The 13,863-nt window shown below is 38.4% G+C and overlaps 1 protein-coding gene across 1 annotated transcript; it reads right to left on the minus strand.

Annotated features, from left to right (window-relative positions):
- Positions 1-6,940: 6,940 nt before the first annotated feature.
- LOC109912477 (nmrA-like family domain-containing protein 1) lies at positions 6,941-13,354 on the minus strand. Its single transcript, XM_048592534.1, has 3 exons — positions 11,982-13,354; positions 10,522-10,712; positions 6,941-7,171 (listed from the first exon to the last, which is right to left on the minus strand). Exons 1-3 carry the CDS (start codon positions 12,067-12,069, stop codon positions 6,992-6,994), a joined length of 459 nt encoding a protein of 152 aa, XP_048448491.1. The 5' UTR covers positions 12,070-13,354; the 3' UTR covers positions 6,941-6,991.
- Between the last annotated feature and the right edge of the window lie 509 nt (positions 13,355-13,863).

Here is a 13,863-nt window from a genome sequence, read left to right on the forward strand (position 1 = left end):
GGATACTGCAGCAAGCAACTCACCTCCTTGTTCCTCAACGCCTGGCCACCAATACAAGGTACAACTCAGGAATGTGATGGAATACTCCCCAGTTGCTTGGGTGATGGCAGCCCCAACAACACTCAAGAGACTTGGCACCGTCCCGGACAAAGTAGTCTGTTTGATTGTCAGCACGTCCACAAACATCCACTTCCTCCACCACTGATGCTCAGTAGCAGCAGGGTGTACTATCCACAAGACACACTGCAAAAATTCACCAAAGATTCTTAGACAGCAATTTCCAAACCTACAACAACTAGAAGGATATGGGCAGCAGATACATAGCAACACCACTACCTGCAAGCTCCCCTCCAAGCCACTCACCATCCTGACTTGGAAATATGTCATTGTTCATTCATGGTGCTGGGTGAAAATCCTGGAATTCACTCCCAGCAGCATCGTGGGGCTAACTACAGCACATAGACTGTGTTGGTTCAAGAAGGCAGCTCACCTCCACCTTCTCAAGGGGAACTAAGGACAGACAATAAATGCTGGTCTGTCCCGCGAGTGAATGAAAATAAAAAATATCCATGCTTCTCTAAATCTAGCCTCATGTGTATTAAATATTAATTGCTGTACCATTTGCTTTCAGTTATCTAGTCTCCAAGCTCTGAAATATCTTCTCTTCTCCGCTTTGCCTCTCTACATCACTCTCTTCCTTTAAAACCTATTCCTTTGACCAAACATTTGGTCATTAGACCTTACATGGTTCAATGGCATTCACTTGGTTGAGAAGCTTGTATGATTCACCTTGTGACTTTTCATGAGGTTAAAGACAAAGCAACATTGTTGCTGTTTTATCACATTAAAGGCATTAAAACAAAAGTTGTTCCAGTTTTAATAATTGCATATTATAAGCAGATCTGTAAACAGTTGAGTGTAACGTAGACACTGTGATGCTATTTCAAAACTTGAAAATTGTCATGAACCCTCAGTGCAAACTGAAAGAGCACAGTCATGTTAGATTGGAGATACAGCTGTTATAATTCTGACAAAGATTCCATGGTGGTTGCTTCAGAGCTTGTGACATTAAAATTTCAGCTCATAACCCTACTTGGGGTCCTGACTCACACTTTAGGAAGTCCTGGCCTACTGCATACTACAATTGGAATTAGAATCTATTAATGATTAAAATCAGTTTTAAACAACAGTTCTCAAAGATAACAAATGATTAATCTGAAGTGTGCGAGAGATGTTTGAACTAGCCTATTTATTTCATCAGCTTTTAATAAGCATTATCTAAAAGATGTGCCTCCTTTGCTGTAATTAGTAATATGAATGGTGACTTGAGGGCACAGAGAACATTTTCAAAATGTGCAGCTGACACAAAACCTGGAAGTATTGTGAGCCGTAAGGAGGGCAGCCACAGACTTCAAGAAGAAATAGACAGGCTGGTAAAATGTACGTGTGACAAATGAAATTCAGTGCACAAATGTGTGAAGTAATACAGTTTGGTACACAGAACAATAAATTCTTAATAATCTTGGTGAAGCTTTTAAAATGGTTGCAAGTGATGTATTCGCCTTTATTTGTAACTCAAATTTGTGTTCTAACAGCACAATCTCTCAAATACCTCCCACACTATTAACACCTCTCAGCTGATAACATGTGGTCCAACCTTCCAGAAAGAAGTGTCAAAGATGGCGGAAGATTTATGAATATCAATAATTAATATTAATAATGCAATTCTATGAATTAAGTACTCCAATGAAAATGTAGCAAGTGTCAATGCTGTTGTTTATTAACTCTTTTTAAAATGATGTTGTCAGCACACCAAAATTCTAGTCTGTCACTTACTTTCTTAATAATATTTGGCTACTGCTAGAACTTCAGCACTGTACCTTCCCCCACCCTCATTAGCTTTGAAACAACATAATGAGAATGCAGTGCTTGAGTTTCAAGCACCAATCCTCTTTGACTCTGAACAGGGTGATGTGGAGGAGGTAAGTGCAAACAATCAACTTAATTCAACAATGCTTTTTCAAAGATTGTTTTACAATATTACATTTTGTTCGCTTACAGTGTGAGTTTGTTCAATTATGCTCAAAGGGTCAAGTGAAGAGGACTTGTTTTAAAAGGACATTGGGAGCAGGTGAAGCAGGGAGAATGCATCCTGTTAATGCCCAAAGCACTTGGACTACAAATTTATGACTGAGTCTTAAATAAATGTGACCTTGGGTTTTCCATTCTTTTGCAAAGGTCAAAGGGGACATGCCTTTTCTACAGATTAGCTTATTAGCTATCTGATAAGTAACATTTATGATGATCTTATTTGGTTTGTTACAGTACCAATCTTAAAATATGAAATCTTATTGAGCCTTTCTGAGAGTATGTCATTGGGAACTCATGTCTCTTTTGAAAAGTTATTGGTTTCCATGGGGATGAAAACAATTTTGCATAGACTGACTTCCAAAAGGTATTTGATAAAGTGCCATACAATAGGTTCATCAGCACAGTTGAAGCCCAGGGAGCAAAAGGGATAGAGGATGGATACGAGGTTTGCTGAGTGATACGGAACAGGAAGTAGTGGTGAAGTTGTTTTTCACACTGCAGTAAGGTACACAGTGGAGATTTCAAGAAGTCAGAACTTGGACCCCCTGCTTTTCTTGATATATATTAATGATTTTGACTTGGGACCTCGGAGAATAATTTCAAAATATGCAATTGACACAAAACCTGGAAGTATTGTGAGCCATCAGGAGGGAGTGACAGAATTCAGGAGGACATACACAGGCTGGCAGAAAGGGTGTGACGGATGAAATTTAAGGCAGAGATGTATGAAGTAATACAGTTTGCTAGAGAGAATAAGGATGATCAATATAAAATGAAGACAATGATTCGAAGCAGGATGCAGAAACAGAGAACTGTTGAAGTTGTCAAGGCAAGTTGAGAAAAAAGTTAAAAAGGCACATGGGATCCCGGTCATAGAATGCAAAAGAAAGGAACATTTTAAAGCTATTTCTCACCATTGTCTGCTGTTCTTTCATATAAATTTCCCTCAGTATATGTTATGCTATACTGGTATTTGATTAAAATGGAATTATATAATACATAATGTCCGCATTGCTGTATGCCATTACAACCAATAATTTTTTTTTAATATTTTATTGTATCAGTATGTTATATGCGTAAATTTTATATCAAATTGCATTGTATTCCATTTAGTTTATTAGAGAACCTTAGGGTGAAATTCAATCATAAACGTTAAATGCAGCTTGGGACAAGATTTATCCAGAATACACACATGTTTTTCATCAGTTTCACCCTAGTGAAAATGCAGCTGACATAAATGAGATCAACAGCTTGTCCCACAATGTAGGTTTTCATCAAGGTGATGCAGGTGATGGGGAGGAGCTGTTGGCATCTAACAATGAAGCTCCATCAAATGAAGATTCTCCATGAAACAAAGAAGACAAAAGCATATTTGGGGGAGGAGGATGATGATGACAAAGGCATTCAAGAAGCATAAATAACCGATCAAATTATAATGAGAAACAAAGTTATTTGGGTACAAATGGAGGAAGATGGTAACATTGTGGTGATGTCAGTGCTCTAAGCAATCCTGACATCCAGGCTAATCTCTGGGAATGAGTTTAAATCCCACCGTGGCAGCTGCCAGAATTTAAATGAAATGAATAAAATCTGGATTTTAAAATACTAGTCTCAGTAATAGTGAACATGAAACCATCATAACTGTCATCAAAATCCATCTGGTTCACTTATGTAAATCTGCCATCTTATCTGTGCTATTCTACATGTGACTCCATATCAATGTTGTTGACTTTTAAATGTTCTCCTAAATGGCTACTCAGTTCAAGGGCAGTGATAGATGGCAAGATAAAAGTGTTGGTGTTTCCAGTGATGCCCATATTCCATGAAAGATTAATATAAAAATAAAGTAAATGTTGTATAACGTAATAGTTCTGAAGGGGTTAATGTTTATCTTACATTGGATCCACCCATTCTACTAATGTCATATTGTCTGTAGATGGTGACAAGGAGTTCTTATCTAATTTTCACAGGGAGTAGATATATCTACATCAGCTCCCTAAGGTCCTAGCAACTATGTCTGCTCAAATGTAGTCGTACTTATTGCTATTGGAACATAAAAACAGGAAGCAGAAGCAATTCAGCCCCTCAAGCCTGCTCCACCATTTAATACAATCATGGATGATTTCATCTCGGTCTCAACTCCACTTTCCTGCCCAGTTTAACCCATTACAAATTAAAAATCTATCCCTACCTTAAATTTATTCAGTGTCCTGGCATCCACTGCACTCTGGACTAGTGAATTCCGCAGATGCACAAGCCTTTTAGAGAAGCAATTCCTCCTCATATCTGTTTTAAATCTGTCACCTGTTAGCCTAAAACTATGAAATTATTCATGCAATAAACTTTCTTGTTATCTAAGACTGTGCCTCTTCCATAGATATTCTAGTGGTGTATCCTCTATCGATAATCACTAGATATGTGCAAAAGGAAGGAGGATTGTTGGCAGAAAACTACCTCAAACTACTCTTACCCAGTGTTATGAAGAGCTTCTTTATTAGCATTTCTTTTTTGAGGATTCATGTTTAAAGGATTGTGGAGATGGTTCATTCGAAAAGACTGAGGAGGACCTAGTTTTATTTTAAAGAAAGTATTAAATAAATTCACATTGGGATTTTTTTTCAAAGATGCTCTTTCAAGGTCACATGTTTTAAGCTAATTGAACTTAGAAACTAGAAATCACATGCCTGAGTTTATGGCAGTCAGGAGTTCTTTTTGTTTGAAGATTGTTTGGAGTTCAGTTGGGGTATAGCCTACTGAGATTAAAAAAGTTACCTGACTCATCCTCTTCCTTTCTAAGGATCCAATGTGCTAATGGAAAGACTGATCCAGATGTTCTCCTGAAAAGTCTCTAAGAGTCCTTCATTCCGTTCCCTGAACAAACTACATCTGCAAAGGTCTTGGTGGCAATTGCCTGTGTTTAATGACACCAACCTACATGCACCAGGATGCCAACTGAAAGTCATCTTGATACGTTAACCTTTATTCCTTCAAGAATTAACGATTATGGCCAAAGTGGCTTTATTTTGTAAGTTAGTTGCTGCAGAAAAAGCATTTTTTCAACTGTTATGTTTGTAGGGGATTTTTTAGAAGCATAAATATTCATAGTTTCATTTTACAAACTGTATTAATCTGCTTTATAGCTTTGTTGATTAAGTCTTGTTTTAGAATAACTTAATAATTTTGTTGTTTATTAAAGAAACCTGGTTGATGGATCCTTTCATTCCAAACCTGATATTGGTAAGGTATGTAATTGGCCATATCAGTAACTATGTAAAATATTTAAAGTTATGCTGAGGTTAGTGAGTGGTGGGACTACCTCAATCATAATATAAAATTTGGGGCTTGCAGAATAACTGAAAGCTGGAAAAGTGCAACAGAAAGTAGGGTAAGAATAATTGAATAGGATAAAAGATGCTAGGTTTCTTGTGCATGCAGCAGGTTAGTAGGTGACATTAGAGCATATGGGATAAGTGATCATCTCATGGCATGGACTGAAAATTATTTAACAGCCATGGTAGGATTTGAACCCTCACCCTGGGACAGTAGCCTGGCTCTCTTTATTAACAGTCCAGGGACATTACAACCATCTCAAAGCCTCTCCTTAATATGGATCAATATCTCATAAGTTTACTTGGCTCACAAATGAGAAATTTTACCTTTGTGACCCAAATTCCTTCTTGGCCATGGCCCAACCCAATTTCCTCAACCTTGCTTAACACAACACGCCCCCACCCTGTTCCAAGCCAAATTCTTCACCCTCCATTCTCAACTCCCCCCTTATGCTGGGCCCAACTCCCCCTGCCCCCAACTGCCTTCCCAGCCTCAGCCTCATCCCACTGCCCCTTGGGCTCAACTCTCCACTCAGCTCATCTCTCTTATTTTTTTCTTGCTTCTGCATGAGGCCGGCTATGCGTGATTCAGGTATAAAGTTGTCTTACCTTTTGGTCTTTGGTCAGTGTGTTATCACAGATATTCACTGTATAACAAGCCCCCAGTCCCATTTGATGTTTTCTTGTGCAACAGCTTCTCATGTGGCACTTTATTAAAGTACCTGGCACTGGTCACAAAATGATTCTGGTCTGACCCCAGATGAACAATAATGCTTGCTTTATACTACACAAAAAAAATGTTCGATTCATAACACGTAGAAAATGCTGATGCCATGCTATAAATACAAAATTGTGCACTTAATATGATGATTAAATTTCCTAAGGTGCTTCACCTAAGAGACACTACAAAACAAAATATGTCACAGAGCTACTTAAGGAGACATTAAGGGAGATGACCAAAGGTTTGGTCAAATACATAGGAATACCTTAAAGGAACAAAACAAGATGGAGAGGGGGAAAGAAGGGAAGGTATTTTAGAGCTTGGGATCTTTCTACTACAGGTGAAGCCAATAATAGTGGAACCACTAAAACCAGAGACACTGAAGACTCTAGAGTTAAATGATTGAAGGTATGCTTGTCTGATATTAAATGAAGAAGAATGTTAGTTTCATAGAATCCCTACAGTGTGGAAACAGGCCCTTCGGCCCAACAAGTCCACACTGACCCTTGGAGCATCCCACCCAGAGCCATCCCTCTATAACCCACCTAATCTACATGTCCCTGAACACTATGGGCAATTTAGCATGGCCAATCCACCTAACCTGCACATCTTTGGACTGTGGGAGGAAACCAGAGCACCTAGGAGGAAACCCACACAGACAGGGGGAGAATATGCAAACTCCTCACAGACAGTCGCCCGAGGCTGGAATCAAACCCGGGTCCCTGGCGCTGTGAGGCGGCAGTGCTAACCACTGTGCTACCATGCCGCCCGAGGGAATAACACTTGTCTAATACTAGTATGAATTCTCTGTCAGATGTTTATTGAGAGTATATTTAGCCAAATTTGGCATTCAGTCATTTACAAAAGCATTCTTGTTTTTTGACATCCATTCCTCAAAGCACTGTGCCTTGGGATTTAACATTAATGTCAGATCCTTGTTGCGATGAGGTTGTTTCATATAAAACCGGAACATTTTGGCAAGTTCTTGGGCTCCTGGAAAATTTCGTTCCTCATATTCCTTGATTGATACCTGAAATAATAATGGGAATTTGTTAGCTCTGTAAAATTCACACATGTATCCAGTGCAAGAAAAGCTGTGCAATACTTAGGACTGATGTTAAATTCATACTACACAATTCTGGATTTCAGCATTCCTAAGATCAAAACCAGTTCACCAAAAGGAAAAATATTGTGCTTAAATCAAGACTGTACTTTTAGAAAATGGTTATATTCTTGTTAAAAATGCTTTTAGAGAAATCATCAGTGCTCGAATGTTACATGATTCAGGAGGTGAATATAAAGCAGCTCTTCGAATTTCATGGTAAACATGCATTCAAGTTATATACCAGATCTATTGACAAAATCCAGCATTGTATCCAATGGAAGACTGCATCAAGCACTGGACACAATTGGGTCTGTTGTGTAATCTAGAGAAATAACAGCTATTTGAAATAGGCTACTTACGTGAGTGTGGATCAAATTACACAATTTACCATTGCTTTTAAGCGGCTCAGGTTGTGCAGATAAAGACTGTGAAATTGGACAGGTCCCAAAAACGGTAGCAAACTTTGTGCTCTCAGCTAGTTTAAACGATGGTAGTGTGTAGTCAGCGCTAAACACATCACTCAACGTCTGCACACTTGAACAGGGGGATCAAAACAGTCAGACGCTAGCAAGACTAAAAGCTTAACCTCCACTACTTACATAAAGGTAACTTACACCTCTCAAAGCATTCTGGCTTCAGCATGTATGAAAAGATGTCTGATAACTGATTCTGACCTGGGAAAGACTCAAGGGCGTCACTACATGGTAGAGATTGAGCAGTGAGATCTTCTTGGAGGCTCTGATACAGGGAGTGGAGATGTCACCTAATCACAGGAAGCCAAAAGGCCCTCCAGGTAAACATCACAAAGGCAGTGAGAGAAAACAGTTTCGGAAATCAATACAAGGCTCTGGGGGCAGTGCTGGAAGAAATACAATGGCCTCAAAAGAACGATCAAGTAAACATATTTACAGATACCATAACCCACCAATTCGGCCACTAAAGCCTCAAACCCTGCTCAGTACACCGTATCTCCAACACTTACCAATCAACAATCTCTTTCAATTACCACAACATAGCTTCATCTCATCTGCACTCACTTAGCACTGTTGCACACCTCACAGCCACATCTTACAGCTTCCACGTGTTGCCAACTACTCAACCACATCATCCACACAAGTTGACCCACACTTTACTGACATACTTTCCTCTTTCTTGAGGCCAAACTGGCACATAACTATAGGCAGCAGCATATAATTCCCAGGAGTGGGAGGGATAGATATAACAGCATGTCCTTGTCCTTGTGTGAAAATCATTAATGATCCAAATGGGTTTTTATGACAATCGATAAGAATTTCAGTCAGCGCTATTTAATTGATGAGTTTAAATTCAGCCAGCTGCCAACGTAGGAATTGAACCCATTGTCCTCAGAGCATTACGCTAGGTCTCTAGATTATTAGTCCATTTACCATACCACTATATTATCATTGGGTTCCAGCAGAATTTTATGACAGCCCTTGAACTGTGCGTGGAAGCAAACATGCAATCCCAAAGGACACACAAAAGTAGTTGCTGATATTCAATTATGTATGGCATCAAAGAGCTCCAGTAAAATTAATGTAAATGGAGATAAAAGCATACATTTTCCAGTGATCACAGCTATCAGTAAGAAAGATCACTCTGATTTTGAAGACCAGTCACTACAGTCCCAGGATATCATGACAGGTACTCTTCAGAGATGATTGTTTAATTGCTTAAATGTAAGATTTCCCTTTGCTTAAAATATCAAGAGTAGCACAAGTCACTGGTCATTATACACTGATCAGCTCTGTTCAGAATTTCTCAGAAAATGAGGTAGCCCATGCCATCCTACTAGATAATGCCATCCTACTAGACAATGGATTTGGATTGACGAGAAGCACCAGGCAACAGTCAGAACATGACCTTTTCAAACAACAGCAATTGTAGCCATCTCCCTTTAACTTTCAATGGCACTACCATCACTACATATTAACAGCATGGCTACAAAAGGAGAGCAGAAAGTGGGCACTTTTTGACAAGTCGTTCACTTCTGAATCTCTAATCATTTTAAATATTCAAGTCAGAAGCACGGTCAGGTACATAATACTTCTTAAATAAATTGCTGTTGTACTATTGCCTTACAGTGTGTTACTTTAAGAGTTGATAAGTTCATGAACCAAAGACCAGGATACAAACCACACGACCATTTGCCATGTGCAGTCCAGTAGGAGGCGTGCTAGCAGGAGGCTGCATACATAGTTACTTATAACTGCATGTTCTGCTCTACGCTATCAATAAACCTCTGAGTATTTCAAGTAACAGTATCCCATACTTAATATGTGTCACAAGATAACACAATGACAGTCAAAATGATACACAAGAAACATGGCCCCAGTCAAAACTAAGCAAGTTCATTTGATTAGTGCCCCATCACTAAACACAAGTTACCCCCTATATTACTAATGTACTATGACTGCAGTATGTACAATCTAAAGGATGAACTACAGCCACTCATTGAGGTTAATTCAACAGAACATCTCTGCCCCATAACTTTCATCACGGTGTAGGACAAGCAGCAATGCCATGGGAACAGCAAACTTCCAAGCTCCCCTGTAGGTCACACATAATGTACCACTATTCCTTGACTGTCATTGGGTGAATACCCTAGTTTTCCCGAGTGGCTAGCATAAGGGGAATGTCCAGCACCACCTTCTCAATAAATGATGAACAATAAATGAGGCCTTGCCATATCAACCCTTCCTGAGAATAAATATAATCCCAACTTCTGACAACATTAGGCATCACCAGAGAATTTAAAATAAATAAAATAAACAAACAAGTTCTTCTGAGCTTGAGCACTGGTGCTTGTCTGAAGAAGTGTAGAATCTTTTGGTGCTAATGGGCCTCAAAATGCATGTCCTGAACTTCAGAACCACACAGAAGATTAAAAAGAATGTGCAACGTTATATGGAACCGGGACCAGTTAGATAACTCTTTCTGAAATTTGACACAGGTATGAATTGGCTGAATAATCTCCTCCTTCCTGAAGGATTCTGTCATTCTATGATCTTTTAATCTGCTTGTAAGCCAAGACTTTGGTGTTCTGTTTCAGAATTTATTCACTAAGTAGGCCAAAATTAACATCTAATATCATTCAGATAGAACAAACCAGCAAAACAAACATAGGTACAAAAACAGGTGAGTTGGCTGAGTCTCAGCAATCATATGTGGCCAATAAGTTGCAGACTGAGCACTCTGGTGTAGATGCTCCTTTTGATTATTGAACAATGAATTTCAAAATCCTTTTTTAAACCAACCTTAGAATCTTGAATTGATTTTCCAGTGTGTCGCGACATAATTGCAGCATACTCCTCAACTGTAAGCTTGTCAGTGCTCAGGCCTATCTCTTTCCCAATATACTTTTCAGGGCTTTTCAAGATGGCCAGCACAACTCCACCCAAGTCTTTTACAGACATGCCATCCATTGGAACTCCTTCCATTGGAACATCTATTGGAATTGATTATTCAATCACTTAGATAAATAACAACAGAAGATCTGATAACAGACAAATTAAAAATAGACAAATTCAATATGAAATCTAACAAAAGCTAACATATTACTGTTAAAGGCAAAATACTATGGACACCAAAAGTCTGAAACAGACACAGAGAATGCTGCAGAAACTCAGCATGTCTGGCAGCAATGTGAACAGAGAAACAGAGTTAATATACTGAGATGAGCATGATTTCTTCAGACTCTTGTTTAGAACTCTGAAGAAGTCATATCAGACTCGAAATGTTAACTCTGTTTCTCTCTCCACAGATGCTGCCAGATTTGTTCAGTTTCTCCAGCATTTTCTCTACGTCTGTAACTGATTGTTGTTATTTGTCTCATTTTCAACTGCTCTTCTCACTTTCATATGTCAGGATTTAATTTCAACTTTTTCTTTAAACAGCAGAAATTCAGCTAAACGAATCAGGAAATATAACTAACCAACCAATTAGGTTCTTTTGTAAGGAATTTCACTCAATTAACTATACTATTTTCTTGTACCATCAGTTACAATGAAATTTTGTTTGAAACCTGAATATCAAGGCTTACTGAAGTGAAATACTGGTGTCTGTTTTAATGGTTTCTCAATAAGTCAATTTCGAAATTATCTTTCCTGGTTTATGTTGATAACCTCAGATGTTTTTAAATGTAAATTCTCAATATTTTATATCTTAATCAAAAGAATGGAATTAATATTGGTGTAAATCAACATTGGGAATATACATCAGCATAATAAAAAAACAAAAGAATGTGCACCACAGATCAGGAATGTGTGGTTAAATCCCAGTCTGTACTGAGTTACTGATTTCAACCAGGACAGCGGTCAGGATTCAAAAATTAACCTTTAATCAGAAAAAAGAAAAACTGACCAATGTCTAGCTCCTGATTTTTTCGGGAGGTTAAAGAGCAATGTAGATAAGCGTAGGTAAGATGCCAGGTAATGAAAGGACTTGGGCCACAGTGGCCTCTTGAACTGAATAGGCTGTCAACATTAACTAACTAGATTTGCACATAAAGAACGCCATTTAAGTGCTGGGGACCTGCTGGCTTTCATGGAGCTAACCTCAAAAAGAATTTGTGGCTTTAGGAAAGGAAGGGGAAAACTGAGGAAAAGAAAGTTTTAACAGTACTTCAAATTCTCTTTGATCTCCTGAGAAATGAGAGTATTTACTTATAATACCAACCGTACAGTGTTGCAACATTTTAAGCTTTCCAATAACATACCTAAAACATAATATTCTTTGCCTGACTTAACAGGTTTAAACACATGTAGAAAATTTTCAAAGTAGTCAGGCATTCTCACACTTGTCATGGGAGCACCAATTTCTCGGAAGTATTCTTCTATCTCTCCCTTCCCATCGAAATGTGGCACATCCAGCTTTCCATCAGTCAGCTTCTTTACATTCTCAAGTCCACTGAACACAATATGCTTCACTTTGAACTGGCTGGAAATATCAGCTACTCTTTTACCCTGACAAAGAAAAATTAGGTCAACATTACTCTGTTCATAGTTCTTAAATTAAAATCACTGGTAAAGTTCTTTTAATGGTTCAGGAGAGTCCGAGATTCCTGGTCTGTGCCAAGTAATCTGATTTCAGCTGCCTTGATCGTGGGGCTGGTTCAATTTGGGGCGGAGAGAGAAAAATTAAATACTGTTCCCACATTTGCCTTTTTTTTTCTCATTGTCAATCAGGACGTGTGTGTATGTGATTATCCAACAAAGTCAGGATCAGATTTAGAAATGTCTTCCAAGGTCAAGTAATCTGAGAACATCAGTGGCACTGTGACCCCTCATATGAGGAATTGCTATTTGGCTGGAGTGACCTCCAGCCTGAATGACTGACTTTGAGAAAGGTCAGAAAGAATCTGGAAGGAAGAGTTATTCATATGAAGAAGATTCAAAGTAATGCTGTGCAACTTCTAAAATTACTCTTGAATAGCTTGATCACAACATGTTGTGCGGGAAAGGTCCAAGTCCAGTGCAGGCCACGTCTAGACAGGCAGTGGCATTAATCTCACACAAAGGGAATGGCATAAGGATACAAAGAAACAGCACTCAGGAGAAAACAGTGAACACATGATCACTAAGAACACATAAGCAATAATTAAGAGTTGTAGGACTGTCAACAACAGGAAATCCCCTTCAGTGCCAATGTCATCTCTGGAAACAGCATTCTATTCTTCTAATGTTAAAGTGCGCTCGCAAAATCGCCCAAAATCTTTTTTCTACAAAATATGATTTGTCTGCTGAAGCTACGTCTATATGTAATAAATTACATTTATTGTGTAGTGAGTTCTCAATTTCAGATGTGCAGTATTCTTCGAATAGAACATATTCCATAAATTTTAATATGAGGGTGAGACAGATAATCAGAGATTACAGTTCATTGCAAAGTTTCTAGAAGTGGTCTGGCTCCTATTCCTTTTGAATTCTCTCCTTGTCCCTTTGGCTTTCTCTTCTAAAAATATTTTCAAAATGCATAACTTCAACTAAGTTTTAAGCCACTTCTTCTACCTTCTACATCCTTGCTTTAGCTCTTATTTTCCCTATGCTCAATTTTAAAGATGCTGTTGTGTATTGACTATATTAAAGCTGCTATTTAAAGGCATAAAGTTGTAACTTTAGAATAGTATTATTGGCGTTCTTCATTGGACAAGGTATCTGCTGAAAGGTGTTTTCCCTTGTGCCATAGCAGGACCAGAGGGCATATCTCAGAATAATATCTCATTTAAGACAGAGATGAGGACAAATTTCTTCTCTTAGAGAGTAATGGATCTGTGAAATTCTTTACTGCAGAGTGCTGAAGAGGCTGGGTCATTAAGTATGTTCAAGGCTGAGATGAACAAATTTTTGATCAGTAAGGAAATAGTAGAAAATTAGACTCGAGGATTATCAGATTACCCAAGATCTTACTGAATGGCAGAACAGAGTGGGCTTTATCTGCTCCTACATTTAATGGTAATAGGCTCAAGATTAGGCTATATGCCTTCCTTCTCTTCTAAGCAGCATTGCATGGTAATATCTGAAACAAACATGAGAAGGAGAAAAAAACACAAGAAAAGATTTCACTAAATAATCTCGAATAAACTTTAAATATATAATAGC

This window comes from Rhincodon typus, unplaced genomic scaffold (genome assembly GCF_021869965.1).
Source record: "Rhincodon typus isolate 14 unplaced genomic scaffold, sRhiTyp1.1 hic_rhity00001410, whole genome shotgun sequence".
Lineage (NCBI taxonomy): Eukaryota > Metazoa > Chordata > Chondrichthyes > Orectolobiformes > Rhincodontidae > Rhincodon > Rhincodon typus.